Source organism: Amyelois transitella, chromosome 3 (assembly GCF_032362555.1).
Source record: "Amyelois transitella isolate CPQ chromosome 3, ilAmyTran1.1, whole genome shotgun sequence".
In the NCBI taxonomy this organism is placed as follows: domain Eukaryota; kingdom Metazoa; phylum Arthropoda; class Insecta; order Lepidoptera; family Pyralidae; genus Amyelois; species Amyelois transitella.
In genome coordinates this window covers 11,506,671-11,526,050 of record NC_083506.1, presented here as the reverse complement: position 1 = coordinate 11,526,050, position 19,380 = coordinate 11,506,671, and the positions used below count along the sequence as shown (strand labels likewise).

Sequence of the window (19,380 nt, the reverse complement as noted above, 5' to 3'; positions counted from 1 at the left end):
AATTGGGATCCAGAAAGGTTAACGAGACTTTTTTTCTACATTTAAATATTTTTGATTCTAATTTACTCTAAATGCGTCTTTAGTTCACATCATTTCAATTGTTATTTTAAGTTTTAGCTTTTAGTCTTAAACTCACCGAAATCGTAACTAACAATTTAATCTAAAAAAAATAAATAGATCATGACAATACCTCATAATTAAAAACTCCTGATAATCGTAGATAAATCGTAGTCCCGAAAGCCTATTACCGCATTTGCGTCCAACGGGCTGCCTTCATTGAACGAGTACAAAAGAGACTCAAGTACTATAGACCTTTTAATGGTCGACAAAGGACAGAAGCCAATGGCTCGGAAATTTTATATCGATGGTATTATAAATTCATAGTTATGTTTGCTCCAGCGTCGTATGTTTTCAGGCTTTTTTATTGGTAAAATTTTACAAAATTTTGCGCAACAGAGATTTTTAAAGCTACTATCAAAGCTAATAGTTTTTTTTTTCGAAAATCTTCATGCTTCACTTTGAATTAAATAATCTGAAGTGAAGATTTGTACAAAATATTTTTGACAAAGATAAACCTTAGGCACCCGATCAAAAATTTATCAGTACTTAAAGATAGTTGCAAAACTAGATTCAGTGTTATCGGAAACCGTTAGACTGGAAGATGTAACGGGAATTATATAACCCGATCTTGTTTGAGAAATCAGAACTGAACCAATGATTACAATCGCGGATGTTCAATTTGTAAATTCTTAAATACCATATAACTTATGTTTGTATAACTAATTTTTTGGTTATTTCTGTAGTGATCTCTTATTTATTAGATTAGAACTTTTGACCTTCGTTTAAAACAATACATGAACGAAAGTATTATGTTAAAACTAAAAAGTTTCAATGAACATTTAATTACATTTATCCCTAATGGGATAAGCAAAGCCTACAGACTCGCAAAGACTTAAAAGCCACGTTCAGCTTAAATGAAATAATATTCATGCAATTTCAATCCAACCTTACTTTATACCAATTTTACTGTCCCATGAATTATTAACATTACTCTCATCACAGCTCGAAAATCACCCTGCTGTCAAAAATGATCTCACGGAAAGACTTCACTTAATGCAAACAATCTCTTCAATGTTGCGAGGTAATGTGGCAAGTGAAGTGTCTCATCAGCCAAGGCCGCTCTTCACATGAGCAGTTTTAAATATCCGTAACTTTTTTAATGTCATGTCATTTGCTGAGGCTATTAATAAAAATAATTCAAAAAACTTTGTTCTCAGAATTCCATGTAAATGCCAGCTCGTTATACCTGGTAAACTTATTTAAATGAAACTTATAAAAATTAGGGCAATGATCATGAATATATGAAGTATTCTATGTTTGGTTCTTATATTCTTGAGTTATATTGTTGATCTTAATCCGACACTTAAAAGTTACAAAACTATACTTATTCTCTTATTAAGAACATTGTGTTAGCAATGACAACAGTTATTTGCTATAACAAGGTATTTCGTGACATTATCTAACAGATACACCTACATTCTGGTCGCAACAAGTTTTTTGTTCTATATTTTCTCACGCTTATGACTGTGATTCATCCGTATCATCATCTTTAGTTGCTGTTATTAAGATTTTACTCTCAGTGACATTGACTTACTTTAGATGTTCTAATTCATCATGTACAGGAATTTTACCAATGAACACTACTCATAGGGTATAGGGCTTAAGTCTCCTGAGTCATCATCTCGCTGGCATAATACCAGTTGCATAGATATGAAGTGTAGGTTTCCTCACAATGTTTACCTCATCCTAAGGGCGTCGAATAGCAATCAAACTAATAAACATAACAAATGTTATTACTATATGGCCGCGGTAGAATTTGAACCCGTGTCACACTGTGCACTAAGCTTTTTAATTTTGGCACCTTTACTGTTCAACCACCGACGCTCTGTCGTCCTCAGTATTAATCTGTAATTAGTGTACACCATTCGCCAAAACAAATTTTTATTTAAACATGAATGAAGAAGTTTTTATGATGAATAATACCTAGAACACACCTGCTCACACCTAGAACACACTTTGTAGAATTAGCGTGACTAGTGAATCACCTAGATACACCCTAAAATATAGATATATAAAAAAAGAATATTTTTTTATTACTAACTTGATAAATTAAAATACAGCTAACATTATAATTGTGTAGTGCTAGTTACCTTAATAAAACTAATTAAAGAAAAACAAAAAATAATCTAACATGATTGAAAATATTTCACAAAGTTATATATATGTAAGAACTACCTGCCTAACACCCGAAAATTTATTTTTTAAATGCTGCTTGTTATTTTCCTTTCTTTCTGTGAACAAATGTATCGTTTGCTGTGTTGTACTTATCAGAAAGCCATTTTTCGCTATTGTAGTTTGGACATAATCCAAGCCAGACTTCCGCCAAGATATCGGTAATATTTTCCAATCGGACTGAAAATTGACTGTTGTTATGATAACAGGTTTTTGAGAGACATTTCGCTTGAGTAGTTTTATATTCTACTCTATCGGTTAGTACCTAAACACGTTACGTTTACGTAAGACAATATGCCAATTTATAATCATTTTTACTGATCATGCTTCACAATATCTGGTGAAACGTAATATGATGCCCTTTCTCTATTGATTCCGCTTGGTCATACATACATAAGGTCACGTCTATATCCCTTGCGGGGTAGACAGAACCAACAGTCTAGAATCAGTTCAGCTATTAAGCTTATTGATAGAATTGAGATTCAAATAGTGACAGGTTGCTAGCCCATCGCCTAAAAAAGAATCCCAAGTTTGTAAGCCTCTTGATCATTCAGTTCAAAATATACATTTACAGACTGAATTGAATTAATTTTCTTAAAACCATTAATTATTACGCGCAATTATTCACATTAGCATAAACATTCATTAAATTATCACAAAACGAACATAATTGACCCCATTTAGCTCATTTACAAAGATTGCTTCCTATCATTATATCATTTAATTTTAGCTATGGATCATTACAAATTAGGAGCAGTTATATGTGGTTAGGCCCAAATGGAATCAAATAGGTATTAGCTGTTCTATGTACTTTAAACTTAAATGGTTTTGAGTTTTTACTTCTTCTTTATGAAGAAAAATAAATGTAAAGAAAGAAAGGAGAAGACCAAGAATGAAATATTTTGATCAAATAAAAGAAAAAGTAAATGTACAAACATACCATCAAATAAAAAAATATCAGAGAAAAAAAATGCATGTAAAAATCCACGGATGTAAGTTAGCTCTTTAATATAAGAGGGTTTTGAGTTTAAACTCAAATATATATGACTAATATAAAAACCAAGAATCAATTAGGAAAAATACTAAAAATATTTTTACTTTTAATTTTATTATGATAAATTTAAAATTATAAATGAAATATGGTAAACAAAAAGAGTTCCTCATATATGAATATAGACAAGAAAACTGATTCAATATTAATATTTATTTATGTAATAGTAGCAAATTCGAAGCCCGCTTGCAACAAACTGTCAAATTAGGCATTTTACACAACGCCGAACCACGACCTCGGTCCGAAGGCAAACGGACAACCGATGAATACTTAATTCCAGGCAAACAGAACTTGAGCCGCAGAAAGACAATATTTGTTTTGTTTCAACACACCACGGGTCGTTAAATGTTTGAAGATGCAGTTGTTTGCGTGATGTAAACGTACCTACACAGCGATTCAAATTAAAATTTAATTTTAAATAGAGAAATAAAAATTTTAAAATTTAACTTGAAGATATTGTTAATGGCCAGTGATATTTGTTTTTTATTTTTAATTTGTCGCTTAATATTCAAAAGGACTTAAGACCTTGCAGTTGTTCGCCGCGAATTTAGACCTCGCAAACTCTTTACAAAATTGTGAGTATCTCATTAACTACTTAACCGATTTTGATGCTCCACGATCTTATCTATTGACAGATTAGAAACATTATTAAGAAACATCAACTTATAACATTTTCTTTATTTTCAGATAACCTTATCATTTGGCCAGCCTACTCGTATGTTTAAGCGGTAAATTACTCGGCCGAGCCCCTTCGGTAAGTTATATTCACAAGTTCTATTCTTAAAACAAATGAACCTATATTTATGTCGTGTTCTTACCACCTACTTCAATATCAAAACATACAAGAGTTTTGATTCTTTTTTTCACTAACTTCTATCACACATGATCACATTTTGATCTTGTTCCATGGTTCCACGATATATAACCATAATCACTTGCGGGAGCTATGATTACGGCTCGACCGCCACCAAAGGGAAGATCCTCCGCTAAGCTAGGTGTTATGCCTGGGGAACCGCGGTTCCGACGATATGTTGAGTCGTGGGTTGTATTCATGCTCCAATCCGTGAAATCTTCGTTTGCGCGATTTAGACTTTTCGCTGCCATTGGCTGAGCGCATCATTTTCTTCGCTATGATTGACAGTTGTTGTGTGACATTAGTGACGTCACCATTATCACTTCTCAAATTAGTATAGGTCAATTCTGTTTTATGTAGATTAGGTTACACTTGCATTTTTATGGTGATCGCATGCGGATACTTTACGGTGTCATAAAGTTTATGACATGGACGCTAGCCAACCAAAGATAAATCTGACACGATTCTCTTTCGATTTTACTTTTATTCTGCATAACTATTGTCAAATTTAAGCTGAAACTAGAATACGCAAAAATAAATTTTATTTTTTAATTTTTTAGAACATAGATTGAAACGTTTTGATACTGTGTCCCTATCCCACGGAAATAAAAAAATAAAACTTAAACAATTATAATTGTTTTATACAAAATTAATTGTTTTTTCTATTAAATAATCATCATTTAATTTTCTATGATAATAAATCTGCTGGCACGCAGATAGGTACAAATACTTACCCAACTACCTTACCTTAATATCCTACGCTTACAAACTTTTCGCTACAAAATCTATCAACTATATTAAATTCCCACTCAAGCTTCTAACATGCTTCTAACGATGTTTCGACACAACAGAGCGGAGAAGGATCTTGCACGATCTTGCTCTGTGCTTACACGTGTTTACACGAGCGTATAAGTGTTCGTATAGTGTGATTCCAGGTCTAATCTGGAAGACTGCTCGTGAGAAAAATAAGTTGTATATAATCACGCATTGCCAATTATGAACGCTTAGATTTTCGTTAACGACGAGGAATGAATTCTGATATCTACAAGGAAAAAGGATGTACTCAATTTTACGTACATACATAAAATCACGTCTCTTTGCCTTAGGGGTAGGCAGAGACCACATCTTTCCACTTGCCACGATCTCTGCATACATCCTTCGCTTCATCCACATTCGGTTTCGGGTACTCTTGACCTGATCCTTTGCCAGGACGGCCTTAATTTGATCAAGATACGTTTTCAATTTTACCGTAATATTAACGCATTTTAATGAAATGAGTGTATCTATATGTTTTTTGTTACTTTGTTACACTCTGCCATTTATAAACCCCTCATGAAGTTTTGATTGTTGGTTGGTATTTATTTTCGAGATGGTCCCATATGCATGACGGGAAGACCTGGTGATTCTGATAGTCATCAGGCTTTAACATTTGACTCAGAAATAGACAAGACTTGCTGGAATAACATTCCTAATTCTATTTCCGGAAATTCTCTCAAAATCGGAGCCTAAAGTCCCTAAGTAGTGATATTATATTCCAGTTTCCAGAATATTCCAGTGCCCGTAGGAGAGCAAGTGAACTGTTAGTTCATTGCCTCCTTGGAGAGACGCCAGCGCGATATAATTAAACTTGTCGCTGATAGTTGGAATTAGTGCGATAGTCGTGTTAATAGCCTCGGCTATTATATTATCCTTTAGAGAGTGATGCCCCTAAAATAATAAAAATACAAATTTATCCTTAAGGTTTAGACGGAGTCTGCAGTAAAGTTGAATGGCTTGATCGTCGAATGCATTGAGTAACGTCTAATTTCTAACCCATCCCCCAAAAGAACACTAAGGTTAAGTTTATTACGTCTTATAAAAAAAAAATTTGTGGACAACTGCTCCGCCTACGTAAAAAAACCGTTTATATTCGTTCCCGCGGAATTTCAGAAAACTTTCTCTTAGTGTACCCCTAAACCTGGGACTGTGCGTTGTAAGTCAGTTAGTCACTCAGTTACGGAAGAGTTTTACATTCATAGATCTGGAACAGGTACACTATAAACCATAGTCTAAATTTGTTGCTATTATTTATACTTTTCTTGTATTCAGCTGGCTAGCATAACTTAACATCTCAGTTTGTGACCTTCGTCGCTAAGAATTAATTCAAAGAGGACAATTCGCTGTGACGACAGAAGTGAAGTGCCCTCATGGCGGGTGACGGTGAAGATGGATGGCCACGATAAGTTTTGACCTTTTCATTACTTAACTATTATATTTGTAATGACAAATGGAAATATGTCAGCTGAATTAAGTAAATTTTTGAGCAACGCAGAGACAAGTAATTCGACGGCCTCTGTGGCGCACCGGTATTGCGCTTGTCTGTGTCACCGGAGGTCCCGGGTTCGAAACCTGGCCAGGGCATAATGAGAAAGGAACTTTCTCTGATTGGCCTGGGACTTGGATGATTATCTATATAAGTATTTATTATAAAACATAGTATCTTTGAGTTAGTATCTCGTAACACAAGTTTCTAAATTACTTCGAGGAATCTGTGTAATTTGTCCCGTATATATTTATTTATTTAAGTAATAGTGTCCCATAATTATACCAACGAATTCTTCTAACAGTTTGTGACCTTCGTTAATAAGAATTAATTCAAAGAGGTCCAATTCGCTGTGACGACAGAAGTGAAGCACCCTCGTGGCGGGTGACGGCGGAGATGGATGGCCGTTAACTCGAGGTGACAAGCTTTAGAGCATTTCATTAATTAAGTCAAGGATAAAAAGAAATTTCTAGAAAATTTAAGATGAAAACGTTGTTCGTGCTCCTCACTATCAAATTTTGGAAATTGATTACTTGCTTGATCTTTGAACAGATACCTAATGATAGGAAGAGTTATATTTTTATAGCTATCAGTGCTACGAGTATCCATTATTCAAAGCGTCTACGACCTTACCGTTTTTACAATGCTTCCTTCACAGATTTATGACGTGTTCCTGACGAAGCCTCTGCTATAACATCGTTTAAAGTATTTCTATATCAAAACTCACTTATTTTGTCTGATCATGATTACATTGTCACACTCTCGCTGGAATCGCGGGGGGCTGTTCAAAAACTTTGGCAAGGCACTCTGATCAAAGGAAGACATCCTTCGATCAGAGAAAGTAAGTTCAAGAACTGCCTCCCTAGACTCGTATGAATCCTTGAGTATTCTAAAAATAAAAACAAAAGACGACACCCGTTCCGTTTCACCAAGACATCAGCCTTATCAAGGAGTGCTAAAATAAGAACATACATTCAGCTGGCGTCTTGGTCTCGCCTATTGTCTATTGTGAAGAACGCCGCAAACACTGAGATACACGACACCTAGTTTTCAGGGTTGGCAAATAAAAAAAATGCGGAGAAGACAGAACCAACTGTCTTGAAAAGACTGAAAGTTCATGCTCGGCTGTATGGCTTAATGATGGAATTTAGATTAAAATAGTGGCTATGAATCTCTCACGATTTGAATCTTAGTTCCATCGTTAAGCCATACGGCTGAACGTGGCCAGTTCAGTCTTTTATTTATTTATTTGGGTTTATCAACGTTTGTTTACAATATTTCTTCCTTACTAAGGTGTTACATAAAGTTTTTTTTTAATTGTAACAAACACTTAAGTCTTTTGAAGACTGTTGGCTCTGTCTTCTCTGAATTTTTTTTATTTGCCAACCCTCTCTTTCAGAATTTAGCTACGAGTATGTACTGTTAGCAAGATAGATTTCAGAATCAGGACATGAAAAAATATAGAAAGACTTCTTATAATTCATTGAAAACTTTAATCAAATATCAATTTGGAACTATTTTAATAAATAATTAAATTATCTTAACATTCCTTAATTTCTTAATACAATAAAAAGGGACAAAACTATATACTTACATTATTATTATTATTCAGGAATATATTTTTAGATCACAAAATATCAGCTTATTGATAAATTCCACTTTGTGTGTACGTTCGCTCTGTATCACGTCTCAAACAAGACTGTCGTGCCGGACTGCCGAGCCACCCGACATTCGTTCAGACGAAGTGATTGAATTGAAGAATGAACGACATTGACCGAGATTGTATGTTCGAGAATGTGAATGAATGACTAAATGTCATGACGTATTAAACAAGCTAACAGTACGTAAGTAGATTCTTTTGTACAATTCTGTGTCAATTCAGTCGCTCGTACGATTGATAAATCTCATAGTAACGCAAGAGTTCATATGAGTATATTATCAACTCAGTAATCGTTTATATACAATATCTCAAATGTGTCAACCCTACTGCATTCAGCCCCGTCTCAAAGTCGTACCTCATTCCGTGTACGTCAAAGGCAGATGAAGACAGACTCTCTGCATGTTATTTTTACCGGGAAAATGTAAAAGAAAACCACACGTTTATTTCCTTAGGCCTGTCACGTATGTGACAACTCTAACTAAACTTTGAATTGCAGCGGCCCGTTAAATTTAACCTAGATTCACTTTGCGGTTTTTAATTACTAACTAGGGACACGTTTCTAATGAAAATTATATGAAAAGTTGTATATTTATCATGAAGCCTTACATCTGAACGTTGCCTTTCAGACTATTTGAGACTGTTGGCTTTGTCTACCCCGCAAGGGATATACACGTCCCTTCAGCTTTATAATATTAGTATAGATAAGACCGTGTGATTTAGAGTACCCGAAACCGACGTGCGACGTGCTTGCATGAAGAGAGTTATACATGTGGATGAAGCGAAAGAAGTGTGCAGGGATCGTGGGAAGGGGAAAAATGTGGTCTCTGCCTACCCCTCCGAGAAAAAGGCGTGGTTTATGTATGTATGTAAATTAATATTTCGAATATGAAAAATCCAGTTCTTTTGTATGTTCAAGCAATTTATGCTACACTAAACACTCTAATAAAGATGGCCGGAATAGAAGGACAAGAAGCCTCTCTCTTCACAACAATGGACCATTGTCCTTACTCACTGAGTGTTTCGGGATCTCAGAAATGTTTGTGAGGTGACTTCTCAGCATTTATGACATGTTTTGGATCGTTCCTTTGATATTACATAGTTTGTTCCTTAGATAGACTATATGTAGAAAAAATTGGAAGAAAGTGATGTCTCTCTGAAATGTCAGATTAAAAATTACCCTTTCATAAAACAATAATTCTATCAGCAGAACAGAATTAATTAATAATAAGTTTTTATAAACAAGAAAAGTTGAAGAAAAAAATGTCTAGTAATTGAGATGAAAATTAAGTTTCTGAATTAAAAGAAGTCTACGAAGAGGTCGTCAAACAGTCTTCAAGTACGAGTATTTTTCCACAGAATTCCATTAGCAAAATGGGCATGTCTCGTAATTACATTAAAAAAATACTTAATTTCCTTTATGATATTGAGTATTATGATAATACTCCTTATCGACGATGATCTTCAAGATAATTATACCAATTATGAACGCAACAATATGCTATGAAAGTAATAGTATAATTGCATGGTTCGTAATTGGGATAAAGATCTATTTAAAAGTAAGGCTTTGTTTATCAACAAAACGATATAAAAACAAGTACTTTACTGAACAGAAAGATACCTAAATGTAGAGTGCTACTTCATAAAATACATATGATATACATAGGTTCGGTTTGTTATTTCATGTAACTCTTAACAACAGATAAGACGTCCGTTGAAGAAGCTGGATGAAAAGATTGATGAATATGGATGATGCAAAATTACATGCCGGAGATCGTGGCAACAGGACAGACCTAAAAGAAGCGTGATTCTTCGTATTTGTCAACCGAACAATATGACATTTTAGGTTCCTATACATTAATTATGTGAATATTCAAATATAAACATTCTGGATATCTTAAACAAAATCTTCTAGCAAAAACTGTGTAATTTGTGTCAAAAGTCAACTCTATAAAGAAGACCTAAGTCATGTTCTCATGTATGTAGAATGGTTCAGGCGTGGCGACGCACCTCATGTGCATCGGGTCGAAGCGCGTGCGCCCAAAAACTAACGACTTTACGGTCTACGATCGCGCATGTGTTCGGAGCCTTGGACCTAATAGTCTTATTTGTAACGACATGCGCGGTGGAATGACCCTGTTATTTTTTTTTCGAACATAACTCTTTTGTTTCTGAATGCACGCACAACTCAAACCGCTGCTGGGTCTCTTAAAGACTTGAAATTTGGTATGAAGGATAAAGAGAGGGTTTTCGAAGTTCCCGCGGGAACAGAAACAATCGGGAATTTCTTTCTCCACGGGCGGAGCCGTGGGCGTCTTCTAAAACGTAAAATAGGCACATACTAAACTTAGCTCTTGCAATAATCCCTGCTTACTTCTTTCGCTTCATCCACATTCATTATTCCCTTCATGCAAACTTCATTGTTTTTCTTCATACTTTCTCTGAGTTTTAATTGCACGCATATTTTTATAAATCCTCACCACTCTGGAAAGGAGCCTGAGGCCTTTGACCATAGACCCAGGATTGGGTAAATTAGGTTTTACACGAAGCGACTCCCATCTGACTTCTGCGTCCTAAGCAGAAGAACCTAACCCGTACTAAAGGGCTACTCGTATTTGCTTTTAATCCAAATTGGTATCTATATACATGCTGAAAATCAGCTAACGCGATCAAAATGCTTCATAAGGTTAGATTATAAAAACAATAGTGATGTCAATTTTATTGAATCAGAAATGATTTATTAACCAGTTAAATTATCTTCTTAAACAAAAACAAAAGAAACTGATGGTAGATCCATTAAGGTTTTAAAGTTATTTCTCTCCAAACTTTTCAGATTAGGGCCGTTAATTTGGGACATTGAAAACGAAGAGAGTAAAAATGTGGTTCTTTTTTTTATTAAAATGTTTTCCTCTCTTAAGTGTACGAAATTGGAATTTTTCCAAGGTTGTATTTTTTTATGGCTACAATGTAATTTGCAACCTTGATCTTCTTCCGATTAGGTTGTTTTTTATTTCACGGACTGCGTATTTTAAGAACCTCACAGAGTTATAATTACGGTGTTTCTTTATGATTTTTGCAAAAAGACAGTCTTATCACCGTGCTCTGAGTATACATACAGATTATTAATTCTATATCCCTTAGGTATACCGACAGGCCACCTTCAGTTCTATGTAAATTTTTACAATTCCTAATTTTGATTGGAACTTTAAAAAGAAGGCCGAGGTGGGATTTGAACCTGTGCCCTTCTGCGCATTACGCATTTTAACCGGGCACCTTACCGATTCGACCACCGACGCTATTCTATAATATTAATAACTAAGATTACATTTGCCGTATGGTTCCCGGCACCAATACAAAAAAGAATAGGACCACTCCATCTCTCTCCCATGGATGTCGTAAAAGACGGCTAAGGGATAGGCTTACAAACTTGGTATTCTTTTTTTTGGCGATGGGTTAGCAACCTGTCAATATTTGAATCTCAATTCTATCATTAAGCTAAAAGCTGAACGTGGCCATTCGGTATTTTTAAGACTGTTGGCTCTGTCTACCCCGCAAGGGACATAGACGTGACCATATTTATGTATGTATGTGTAAGATTACAAAATAAATTGTCCGTTCGCAGGTCGGAGACATCCCCCCTCCGCCACCACGCTGCCATCATGACCCTCCACTGGTGGATGCACTGGTTTTGGGTGACGACGCTGCTTGTCACTGTCGGTAGGTGTATGTTTGTTTGTTAAATCTTTATTCCACAACAATTGACAAACTTACGTAGTGCCGTGTGGTTTCCGGAATTTTGTAATACAATCAGCCAGACCAGCATCTTTCCCGTGGATGACGTAAAAGGCGAGTAAAGGTTAATAAACTTGGGTTTCTACTTGTAGGCGATGGGCTAGCAACCTGTCACTATTTGCACTGTCAGTATTTTCAAGACTTTTGGCTCTGTCTACCCCGTATGGAATTAAGACGTGATTATATATGTACCTATGTATATTTTCCTTTCTTAAGTGTGTGTTAACATTGCCAATGTATATGTTTTCGTTGTGCACGCTGAGTTACTGAGATACAAGATCTGCTTAGTTCAGACAGCACTCTTTCGCAATCATATATCTACAAAATCACTATATAGTACAATCACCATCTCTAATCAAATCTGTTGTGTCGTGTCATTACGCTATACATACGAGTACATAGTTGTTCTAACGAAGGACATTTTCAATTTCACTCATACATATGCATCGCCGTCTGGTGCTAAAGCACTCGCTTCAATTCTCCAATCAAATATGTAAACCTATGTCTGTGTTTACGTCTCTTATACGTATTTAGTTTTAGTGTTGGAGTAAGTTTTGTTGAGATCTTGAAATGATATTGCTGTTGTGATACAAATTAATTTCGTTCGCCCTGCAGCTTTGAAGAAGTGTGCATATAGAAAGTTTTGTTTCTTTTATATCTTTTATATTGACTTGTGACAAAACAAAATTGAACTAGGTTCTATTAAAATATACCCTTACAGAGAATTGTTGAATGTAATAGTATCAATTTTCGTCACATTTTGACGTAACCGATATTGAAAATTTATTTTGGATTGTGAATTCGATAAAAATGACATAAAAGGCGACTAAGTGATAGGCTAATAAACTTGGGATTCTACTTATAGGATGCGTTGTCAACCTGTCACTTTGTGCGACTGTTGGCTCTGTCTACCCTGTACGGGATAAAGACGTGATTAAAGTATGTAGATATATATGTATGTTTATTATAAATATTCAAATAATTAATACAAATTCCCAACACAAAGGCGTACGCTCCTGATAATACGAGTCAGCGTGCATTTGCCAGTTTTCCTGTAGCAAAACTCTTAATTTAAAAGCTTAATTGTGAAGCCGTAGGTATTCAGTTCATTACAAAGTTGCTCTAGTTAGAACAACTAACGAACTCGGCCCCAAAACAAATTAAGCCTCCATTACATCTGATTCTCACATTAAATTTTCTTTTCGTAGTAGCTTCAGGCCGCGGCTTTGCGTCTTCGTGGATTTATTTCGTACAAAATCCGTTTATACTGGAATTGTTAATGTTTTAAATTAATAGTGAAGATCTGTTTATAGGTTGCAAAAGCCAATCGTGGGAAAAGATAAAGAAATCGCCTAAAAGAAGATTGAGATTCTGCTTTTGGGCGATTCTCAATTCCATCATTAATCCATTACCATGACATGACCAGTGACGTTTCAGTCTTTTCGAGACCCTTGGCTCTATTTACTCCGTAAGGGATGTAGACGTGACTATATGTTCTATTGTGATGAAGAAAGTGATGAGCTATAAAGTTTTGGCTGTATGTTGTACGTCACTCAATAAAGCAATAGTTTTTTTTAATATATGTGCTGATGAACCGCTGGACGCAAAAGCGTAATGTTTAAATTTATTTTTCTCCCTTTGTACCTACCGTTCCACTCAAACTTGGTTACAGAAACGGGCATGAAGTACTTACATGCAAATATAAATGTGAGAGCATTCACTATTCGCAAGATGTCTTTTGCATACCAAATTTCTTAAGGTACGGTACTCTTCGAATCGGCTACATTATTCAGTAGCGCGGAAATTAATTTCCATGAATTACATACATACATAAACTCACGCCTTCTTCCCGGAGGGGTAGGCAGAGACTACATCTTTCCAATTGCCACGATATCTCTGCATTCTTCCTTCGCTTCCATGAATTATCGTGTTACCAGATCAAAGACTTTACCTCTGACCGTGAAATTTCGAAAATAACACTCTCTCTTAAAAATTCTTCCAAACATTTCTTATGCTCTCTTTACCTTCAAAGGACATCTAAAGAAAAATGCAAGAAGGTCGGGAGATGAATTCACGGACGGAAGAATTCGGACGAGTCGCTTAGCGGCGGACATTTATTATTCAATGGGGAATTTTTAAGTTTTATGGGGAAATATTCTTTAAATGTACAATGGTAAATGAGATGATTGTTGGGTCCTTTTTATAAAAGTGAACTTTCTCGGAGATTTCGCTCCCGTGCGAATTTTTATAACATTAATGTGGATGTTCAAAAAAATTACTTCAATTCGAATTATTATTATCAGTCTTTAACTAAAAAGCCACAATCGATTCCAGCAGCAGCATTCTAATTTCAATTAAAAAAAAAATATAAATTCATTTAAATGTTTTTGGAAAATCTGGAAACAATTCTTTGTCTAACTTGCTTTCTTTTGAATTTTTTTCTCTTATTCACCATATGCTTTTTATAGAAATGACAGATTCAATAACCGTTGTTCCATTTTGTCTACCATATTACAACTGGTTAGCATTCATTCATTCATATAATCACGTCTGTATCCCTTGGGGTTAGACAGAGCCAGCAGTCTTGAAAGACTGCTTGGCCACGTTCAGCTGTTTCCAGAGCATATCCCTTAGTCGCTTTTTACAACCATCCATGGGAACGAGATGGAGTGGTCCTATTCTTTTTTTATTGATGCAGGGAACCACACGGCACAACTGGTTATAAAACAATAAAAAAATCATGTACGAATCTGATTATAAAAGATCAGCTACGAACGTGGCTTAAAAGGTCCAGTCTACACTACGGAAAGGGTTAAATGACAAAGAAAAGGTTCAAAAGTCAAGTTGCGAGGTCGTTGACTTTTACGGAGAATACTTATGTAGATTGGTAGATACGCAAACATATTGCTTTTTGTTGACCTAAGAATAGGGTTAGAAAACAAACACGTATATAACATCAGATTTTTTTGCCCTTAGAATATCTTATTATTTATTCTTAATTCAAGTAATGCATTGTTTGGAATAATTAAGAAAATGTACATAAGCAACAACATCCTTTGGGGGTTTAAAATTTTATTAATAATCAACTAAAACTTACCGAACTAGGCCGAACTAAGGAACTAAGGCGTATATTCTATACTAGCTGTGCCCGCAACTTCGTCCGCGTGGAACAGTTATTTTGGGCATCATTGAAGCCCTCAAGGATGAATAATTTTCCACGTTGTTTTTTTTTTACATTTTCCATTGATGTTATAAAGCCTAAAGCCTTCCTCGATGAACGGCCTATTCAACGCAAATATATTTTTTCAATTCGTACCAGCAATTCCTGAGATTAGCGCGTACAAACAAACAAACTCTTCAGCTTTATAATACCTATTAGTAAAGATAAACCTAAAGCTGTTTTTAATTCGAGTACAGGCATGAAAATACTTTTACATTTGAAAAGTTTCATCATTGAATATTCATCGAGTCGCAATCGCAATGCAATCACGGTGATGACATTTTAACGATTTAACAATAAGTGTATTCTATCATTCAATTTTAGAACTTTTGTTTTTTTTGTAGTTGTACTAAGAACATAATCTCTTGACTGTAACATATTTTTCTTGAAACAAAGCGTATTTTTTAAGTTTTATCATATATTTCCTTTCTCATTCTTTTGACTATTGGCTCTATATATCCCGAAAGGAATAGAGATACTGTGGTTTGTATGTACATATTTTAAACTGTTAATCGATTTGGAGTTTTCCCTTTATTCGACTCAATTCAGTGGTTCTTTCGATTCTTTATAGCATTTGTCTATGTACTCTTCAAATAACTATCTAAAATCAGCTTTCTTATGGAATCTAAAACACTTGTGCAACATCTTCGAAGTGAGTCTAACGTTGGCAGCCATTATCTCTGTCCCATTAATCCACTAACCTTGGCGTAAGTTGCGCAAACAGCACATGACACAGCTGGATTCGATATGAAAGGTTTCCCGAGCTGCCCCACTTCAGGGATTATAGATTACGAGCAACTATTGGAAATAGCATGTCTATTTTTTTTAATCTGACGCTGCAACTTAATTTTCCTATGATTTGTTTCGAAGTTCAGTATGATCATTTCATTCATTAGGATCTCCTGTAAATCTAGATTTATGCCTATTTTTAATCTGATGCTGCAACTTAATTTTCCCATGATTCGTTCCGAAGTTCAGTATTCTTCGAGATCGAATTTCTGGACGCAACCCCCAATACTAATAAGGATCTCCTGTAAGTCTAGATTTACATGAGGTTACTGAAATTAGGATCCCGAATTCAAATCTTATGTCTTCAATAGAAAGTAGATAAAGTTCCAATGCCTATTATTGACTTCCATCCTATTGTTTTTCTATTCATTTATACATACATAAATATAATCACGTCTAGGGATATATCCCTTGCGGGGTAGACAGAGCCAACAGTCTATTCATTTATACTATTGGTTATAAGAATGGATGATTGTTTTTCCCGTGTAACTGTAGATTTTGATGATAACACATTGAAAAGGTAAAAATCAAAACTAGTTTGAGTGAGAGTTTCATTTTGATTATAGTTTAAGTCAAATTTGACAACGTTTAACAGTTACAGTATGAAAAATTTTAATTGTGCATTAAAAATATTGTTTGTCCTTACAGCTTCTTACTTAGGTTACTTCCTAAGGTTTAATTATCGATTAAGTAGAATGGTGTAACCCACACTAAGTATTCATGTTCTCTGCCTACTGCGTTACTGTTAATCTTGTTGGCAGCTTACATTTAGCTCACCGTTGCATACATTTAACTGGATTAAAGTTTTCTAGGGCGTTTCTAAATAGAGCAACTTGGTTCACGTCAGCGCTACCGGGATTAAGGATTTTTCTAGCGTTCTCGTGAATAACGTCGTTCAGTTTCAACTTAAAATAACGCTGATGCTTTTTGTTCAGATTTTTATCCGACATTTGGTTTATTGACTTGCTTTGCAAGCCTTTATCTAAACAAAATAATGTTTTAATTTTTTCATAATGTTCACATTTTATTTTTATTATTATTTTATTTCGTTTTACAGATACAAAATTAATGGTTCGTTCCGGTCAGATTATGATGAATAGTTATCGTTTCTTTTTTTTTCTATTACCTTTAAACTATAATTAAATAAAGTACTCTACTAACTACCATTACAACTAGCCTAATATCTCTCCCAATATACACATTTACTTCATCCAAACAAGGCTCAAGCCTAAATAAATTTAAACATTACACATGAAGCCCAGTAAAGAAGTCGACACAACCTATTCCACCAAACCACGTGTGGTTCTATTTAAACAGGCCAAGGTCTGTCCCGTGGGATAATTGAATCGCACCTAATTTGTGAGCATGCAAACCCTCGCGAGGTAAACACAGTGAATGAAAAGAACAAACGGCCAGCGACGTGTGAAAGTAGACTAATTCTTTCTATATAGTGTGTTTCTATCCTATATAGTATTTCTATATAGTCTATATAGTGTGTGACGGCCTCTGTGGCGCAGCGGTAGTAGGCTTGTCTGTGATACCGGAGATCCCGGGTTCGAATCCCAGGGCATGATGAGAAACGAACTTTCTCTAATTGGTCTGTGTCTTGGATGTTTATCTGTATAAGTATTTATTATAAAATATAGTACCGTTGAGTTAGTATCTCGTAACACAAGTTAAGTCGAACTTACTTCGAGACTAACTCAATCTGTGTAATTTGTCCCGTATATATTTATTTATTTTTCTTTCTTATCTTCTTCCTCCTGGTACCGGCTAGTACCGGTTGCACCACTACAACCGGTGCCATACCCTATCCAGAGGTACCACTGCACTGATCCTAGTCAAAGGCATACCCTCTCCAGAGTGATCTGGAGAGGGTGCCTTTGACTAGGATCCTGGATTGGGTGAGTCAGGTTTTTACACGAAGCGCCTCCTCTCTGACCTCCGCAACCTTTGCAGGGAAACCCAACCCGTATTGGATCGATCATGGTTACACATCCAGTTTGCCCGAATATGCCGATCTAGCTACTTGGAGTATGTACCGTAATATAATGCGCTTCATCTTTGTAAATAAACTATTAAAAAACATACTTTTCAGTTCTTAATAATTTCTTAGGTCCACATTATATGTGTTACATTATAGAGTTTGATCTTAGTGGCCTGTCCTTGGGTATGTCTTGATGAATTAGTTTTAATGTGCTATTGTTATATTAATGTAGCCGTCACAAAAAAACAATTGCCAGTTCATAATTTGTTGAAGCTACAGTAATTCTCTTTATATCTTTATATATGTATGTACGAACACCAGAGGCGGCAGAATAATAGAATGAGCCATAATTCAGTTGCCGCCTTTGCCTGGGTGTAGCGGAAAACAACAGGATAATCCACTTTTGATATCTCCACAAACATATAGTGGTCCTGCTCGTTCTCTCTGCAGTAAAAAGGGATGACAAGCGCTATAAAGACCTTTGATATTTATAGCTGTAAAGGGAAATAACGACAAATCGCTCAGATATTGAACTTGGAATGAAGCCTTGTTTATTTATTTATTTATGTACACAAAATTATATACAGGAGCATTTAATACATTAATTGTAGTGCAAAAGTGCTACTTATTTCAATAGAAATCTCTTCCAGTAGACCCATAAATTATTTTTGTTACGGTTTTTATTTGTTATGGTATATTGACAGAATATCATAAACTGTAGCGTATCACCCAATTCATAATAACTACTCTTATTTTACCCTGACAGAGCTAAAAAATTACTACTACTACTAAAATTCACTATAGACATTTTACAAAATGAACTATGGCAACTAGAGGAAGTGAAACTTAAAGTCTATTACATGATACAATTTTCGCACACCCTTGGCCCTTCCGTGACATTGGATCATAAACTTTGTTGTCCGAAGTGATTTAGTAATTTTCTACACTACTTTATTGCGTTTCCGTGCCGAGATCTATATAAATCTATTTTTGATCTATCTAGAAATTCTATATGATTTGTATCATGGTAAAACATATACAATGGCACTATACGCAGCAGTGACCAACATTAGAATAGTCAACGTCTTAAATCTTAATGAACAACTTCTTAAAACCAACTTAATTTGTTAATTAAATGTTTAAACATCATAAAATACCTACATGTTAAAACAATTTATTTATTATACTTGAGGCATATACTACGTTCGTTGTAAACAGTTCCGTCAGTCTCTCCAAACAGAAGAATATAAACTTCATACATACATAAAATCACGCCTCTTTCCCGGAGGGGTAGGCAGAGACTACCTCTTTCCACTTGCCACGATCTTTGCATACTTCCTTCGCTTCATCCACATTCATAACTCTCTTCATACAAGCTCGGCGGTTTCGGGTACTTTTGACCTGACCCTTTGACCAGGGCGTCCTTAATTTGATCAA

The 19,380-nt window shown here is 35.2% G+C and overlaps 1 protein-coding gene across 2 annotated transcripts in view; it reads left to right on the top strand.

Moving 5' to 3' along the window:
• The window catches only part of LOC106129825 (uncharacterized), a 60,575-nt gene that overhangs the window by 38,262 nt on the left and 2,933 nt on the right, over window positions 1-19,380 (top strand). For both annotated transcript variants that reach the window (XM_013328510.2, XM_013328512.2), the window contains exons 2-3: window positions 4,031-4,097; window positions 11,778-11,872. In XM_013328510.2, coding sequence (XP_013183964.2) covers window positions 11,815-11,872 — 58 coding nt within the window. In that variant the 5' untranslated portion in view covers window positions 4,031-4,097; window positions 11,778-11,814. The remainder of the gene's footprint in view (window positions 1-4,030; window positions 4,098-11,777; window positions 11,873-19,380) is intronic.